The following is a 5,912-nucleotide window of genomic DNA, read 5'->3' as shown; positions in this document are numbered from 1 at the left end:
TTCAAATGAGTTTCAAGGCCAAAGCTTAGTTAAATGCCCCTGAGTTTGGTCATAAACAGAGTGGTATATTTACTGAGAGTGATAAATAGAGTGGTATATTTATGGTCATAAATAAACCAGTTAGGTTGAGTAAGTTGAGTTGTGGTTTGGTCCGCGCGCGGAATACGCTTGTGACGTCAGAATACAATCGGCCAATCACGGTCCGTTTACTTTTTCTCAGTATTTGATCGTTTTTAAAATCAATAATTTTGAATGAAAACATAAAAAACAAACATTTTTAGTAGGATGATTAAAATCAGAAAAATGATCTTTAAATATTCCATACATTTTCAACAGAAACCCTCGTTTGTGGAAATACCCCAGTGTTTCAGAATGGTTTAGCTGTAAGATTAGATATTTAATACATATTTTAGTTGTTTTTATGATAGAGCTAGGAGAGCAATAATTAGAATAATTAGTATATTGATGGAAATATTTAAAGTAAATATACTTCAATTTCTTTTTGTTAAAAGTTACAAAAAAAAAATTGTTGGTGATAAGTAGAGCACTAGTGATGTTATATATACTAATTACAACATAAGTAAGCTGGATGATAATATGTTTTATATTGGTTAGATATAGTTTTTCTGTAAGAATGGGATTACATAATATAAACTCACTAATTGTGTTAAAAATGGATGAGCTTGATAGATTAGAAAAATACATTAATTAATTATGCATTTATTATTTGTGTACATATAATTACGTTTCCATGATAACTTCACACACTGACAATTCAACACACCTTTAAAAAGTCATTTAAAGCGATGAATACCAACCTACAAAACCTAACCTATTTAACCTAGTTTTTGTTGACTTTTCATCACTTTTCATGACTTTATATCATTTAAAGGTATGTTGAATTGTCATTGTGTTAAGTTATCCGGTTACCATAATTACATAGGTATATTATTATTTCTCTGTGTTTTGAAAACATTGGAGGATGTTGTATCATTTTTTCGAAAATAAAATAATGAATAAAGATTAATAATTATGTTTATTTCCAACGTCTTCCTCCATGGCCACCTGAATCTTATCTATCATATGTGTGGAGGTCATGCTGCGGCTGTGACTCTCGTAGCCCCGGTGGTTAAGACTGCGCACGAGCTTAGCGGCGGAATAGGACGCAACTGCCGGCGGGAACATGTGCGCCTGAACCGTCTCATTCACATGCATATACTTAGTGGCCCCGAAAAAATATACGCCTGTTATGCCAGCTAGCAGATGTCCCTGACCGGAAGAACGCTTTGCAGAGCCGCCTTCGCTGATAGACCAAGAACTGAATGGGTTGGAGCTCATTCCCTGGTCCGTGCAGCCTTTCCTCAGGAAGAAGATATAATTCCCGTATTTGGAAAAGTTGATTGTGGCGTGACTATTGCTTGCATCTCCCAGCAGTTTCATTTCTGTGTACAGCTTCTCAAACTCGGGAATGTTTGGAGTAATGATCACTCCTGGGTAAGTCATCATTATCAGCTAGGACTAGGGGCTTCTTATGTAGCTTGTAGAGATTAATGACTTTAGCCACGAGCTGTATACTGTAATAGGAAACATTCTGACAACTCCGATGGCTGCAGCGGCAACATAAACAATGGGTATCCATTTTATTGTTTAAAAAATTAAAAGGTCCTTTTACATGTGTGCACATGATTCTATTCAGTTGTATACAGTACCCACTTGCGATTGGTTGCGCTTTTTGCTCTGTTTTTCATACATAAATAGGACTATTTGCCGATGATTTCAAACTGTACAAACCCATGAATAACCTGAATGATTGTGAAATTACCGTCAGAATAACCAGTTATTTTTTATAGTATGTCACCAAGACATATTCTCAAGAAATGACAAAATAAAAACAATTGTAAATCAATGCTAGGCACTTTAGACGGTTATTAACGGTGGGCTGATGTGCGGAATGAAGGCTGTTGTCCCCTCACATTTTGTACAAGATTTGACCGATCGACTGACTGGTAGCACTCCGTGGCTGGACTTATATAGGGTCACATGCGTCTACAACCTGGGAACATCTCAAGACGATTCAAGTAGCTCGATGTGTCTTCGTTATTATTCTCGAACGTACGGGCTGCAATCTTCGCTGCGCTTATAGAAGATGTAGAATGTCTTATGACATACTACAGATGATTTTCGTAGCCTGCCCCTACAACTAAGGACAGATTGTTTCTGAGAATTTGAACAATACATCAAATTTCAACATTCATTTTCGGGTTCTGTGTAAGTCCTATTCAAGTTCTATTATTCTATCATTATTGGCTATTTGCTAGACAGATCTGAAATAATAACAGAACTTGAAAATTAACTTTTAAATTTGAAGAATTGTTCAAATTTTCCGAACCAACCCGTCGTCCTAAGTGAGTAATAAATCTAATTAAAGTTAAAACATCCACATCGGGGTTGCCACTTCGTGGAGAATTCCCCGAAATGCAGGAAATTTCTTAGATTTTCAAGTATGTATTGGGGTTTTGCAGGCAGAACCTTTTTGTGGTGATTCTAGGCATTTCTTGATTAACCAACCATATTGAAAAATAATATTTACAACAATTGTGAGAACGTATATTTTCAAAAAGAGTATTTAAAGCCTGGACGAAAGAGAAAATCCGAAAATGACTAGATAATGAAGGCAATAATGCTAATTTCAATAGAATTTTGTTTCATTTTGGAGGTAAACGAACTTCTGGGGAATTTTAAAACCTCTTCACCTCTTGTGGTTATTTTAGAAAGTATGTATTGGCAACTTCGGTCTACATTCGCATTTGAACCGATGATTTTTTAATGCAGGTTTTTGGACATCACATTCGGTCATGGATGCACTTTTGCACATTGATTCAATACGACAACATTAGTGACGAGATGCTTACATTTTACCTATTGTTCTTCGACGTTAAAAGCGGGTAATCTCAAGAATAAAAAACGCCTCGACTCCCATAAAAGTACAGCGCCGGTTGAAAGAAAAATGCAGACTGTTTGAGACTGGTCATCCGTGACGTAGGTACGGGTCACGTCAAATTGATTTGATCCATTTTCTGAAAACCCGGAAAATTTAAAACTTTAATAATTTTTTTTACTATTTTAACATAAATTGAAAAAAATCTTCCACAGAACTTGAAACTTAGGACGGGTTGTTTCGGAAGATTTGAACAATTCATCAAATTTCAACATTCATTTACAAGTTCTGTGAAAGATTTTTTCAAGTTCTGTTTTTATTTCAGTTTTGTCAATCAATTAGCCTACAATGATATAATAACAGAACTTGAATAGGACTTTCACAGAACCCGAAAATGAACTTTGAAATTTGATGAATTGTTCAAATTCTCCGAAACAACCCGTCCTTAACTTTGAAATTTGAAGAATTGTTCAAATTCTCTGACACAACCCGTCCTAACTCTAAATGAACTAATTAAGTGAACTCTTCATCGGTCTGCCTCCAAATCACTTCCACTCTTTCTACAGTCATTGACTGAGCGTAGTGAAGTCCTGTTTTAACTTGACGATTTCGCCTTCCATTCAAGATGGTGGCCGTTTTATTGGTTCAATACAGATTATTTTTTCAAATGTAAAATCGTTGTGTTTATGTGGACTTTCTTATTCGCATTTTTCAATATTATGGTACCTGCCTGCAGTTTTGAAAAAAGAATTGTCACTAAGATAGTGATGTTTCTCTCGACAAATTGTATAAATTCCTTATTTGAAATAAGAAAATGTTACAGAAAATAATGGATCATAAAGTAGGTGAGTGGTTTATCCATGAGTAACTACTTGCAAATAATCTTTTGATTTCAGAGGTAAATTTGGTTTTGATTGATTAAATAAGATAAAATTAGAAATATATTTTTTTGGGCACGAGATGAGTGGTTTATTTATGGTACTAGGCGTACTGCATGGTATACTCAATACTGTTCACAGAACTACCAGTAATAAATTATTTCCACATTGCAATAAAAATAACAATATTTGCATTAGTGTTGTGGTCAGTTTTGAAAGTGGCTTTAGGGACTCTTAAGTGCCGCCATTGCTGCAAAGTAAGCTGCTCCGGTGTCTTCGTTGTACCCTCCTAGCACTCCAACTGTCCCCATTTGTTCTTCCCACTGGGCAGCAGTCAGTCCATATCTCTATGCCATTCAGCACGCTAATGAAACACAACACAAAACAAGGAAGAATACTGTACAGCCATTTTCTCTGCTGGTGTTTGCATTCATTTTTACAATTAACTGTTTTCCAGTGATTACTTGACTTATTTGGTCAAAATTTCATGTAGGATAATAAATTATTATAAGAAATAATAAGTCGCCTGTAATATCAATACAAATTGAAAATATCTCCTGAGTAAAAATAAATGCCGCCTACGGGAATTGAATCCGCGCCTTCTGATGTCCGAAAATATAATAAGCAGTAATTGTTGATTGAAGTTCTAGTACATATTGAATTATCTGGCGGGTTGGAAATAAGCCAAAGTGGCTCAGTGGTTCAGAGCGTCTGACCAGACATCAGAAGGTACGGGTTCAATTCCTGTGGGCGGCATGTATTTTTACTCGGGAGATATTTTCATGTACTTCTTAGCGTAATCATCTGTGAATATGTGCCTACGTATAAAGTTTTTTGTGAATATGTGCAAGTGTGATAGGTTTTGCAGGGGCCTATAAGATGTTTAAAAAAGACGAGTGACTACAATCTACATGGAATTAAGTTTTTTTTTTACATTTTTTGTTGATGTTTAAAACATTTGATAGGTATCATTTATCAGAGCTAGATCTTAGAAGGAAGGTTCTCTCAATCTTCATATAATATTGTCTTCTTGTCTCTGGGCTGTTTAACCTATATGGACCAACAAGAAACCTTAATAAATAAAAAGATGTTTTTGTTAAAACCAACATGTAGACAATACCATAATTTTAATATACATCAAACTTGGTTATAACGATCACGGAAATAGCGAGGTCATGGTTATAATGAGCAATTATAAAATGATATTTTAATTCGTGCTTGTTTTCATACAATCGTATGCTGTTATAACGAGCTTTCATAATTGATGTAACGTCCAAATATTTTTGTCAACACGATTTCTAAATAGGTAAATACATAATTGAGTTTGAAAAAAAACCCGATTCTCGAAACCAGTCATAAACAAGACAAAAGGATGATCTCGGACTTCCCTTAAAATACCATTAGGGACGGATTATCCCAAGCTTTTATGACATTTAGCCTGAGTTGCCGCTCTACGAAACATTTCTATTCGGTAGGTACTATCGCGAACTATGTAAAAAGGGAAAACCTAAGTCATACGAATATTGGGGCTTCCAATTTGGTTCCCTTTTTACAACTTCTTTCGTTTTGCTACTCATTTTAAATTTGTGTCCGGTTTTCCCAATTTCGTTCGAAAATCAATAAATTTAATGTTATGTAGGATGAGTAGGTACCTACGTACACAGTTTATTAAAATCATATCTTTAGTGATTAGTCAGTCAGAAGTAAACCCTTCGATTACAACCATGTCTAACAAGAGGAAATGTCTCTCAATTCGCGATAAAGTTCATATTATTCGGGAATTGGAACGCGGCGCAAAAAATGTCGAAGTGTGTAAAAAATTTTCTTTGTCATCTTCAACGGTTTCAACATTGTGGAAAAATAAGGATGTTTATTTATCTGCGTTGGAGAATAACATCACAGAAACTAAAAAATTTAGAAAGTGCGTGGTTCCTGACGTTGACGAAGCGTTACTAAAGTGGTTTAGTGTGCAAAGAAGTGCTGGATTTGCTATTGATGGGCCGATTTTGAAGGCGCAAGCGGAAAAATTCGCGAACCAATTCGGAAATGACAATTTTAAATGTAATAACGGTTGGCTTGATCGTTTTAAAAATCGG

General features: G+C 35.2%; 1 protein-coding gene across 1 annotated transcript; it reads right to left on the bottom strand.

The window, feature by feature from the left end:
• Positions 1–1,023: 1,023 nt before the first annotated feature.
• LOC149408848 (ATP-dependent (S)-NAD(P)H-hydrate dehydratase-like) lies at positions 1,024–4,127 on the bottom strand. Its single transcript, XM_089650378.1, has 3 exons — positions 4,049–4,127; positions 1,792–1,802; positions 1,024–1,512 (listed from the first exon to the last, which is right to left on the bottom strand). Exons 1-3 carry the CDS (start codon positions 4,125–4,127, stop codon positions 1,024–1,026), a joined length of 579 nt encoding a protein of 192 aa, XP_089506504.1.
• Between the last annotated feature and the right edge of the window lie 1,785 nt (positions 4,128–5,912).

Source organism: Hesperophylax consimilis, unplaced genomic scaffold (assembly GCF_061612785.1).
Source record: "Hesperophylax consimilis isolate HC1 unplaced genomic scaffold, BYU_Hcon_1.0 scaffold_50, whole genome shotgun sequence".
Lineage (NCBI taxonomy): Eukaryota > Metazoa > Arthropoda > Insecta > Trichoptera > Limnephilidae > Hesperophylax > Hesperophylax consimilis.
The sequence above is the reverse complement of the archived record's forward strand: the minus strand, read 5'-3'. Positions and strand labels throughout refer to the sequence as shown.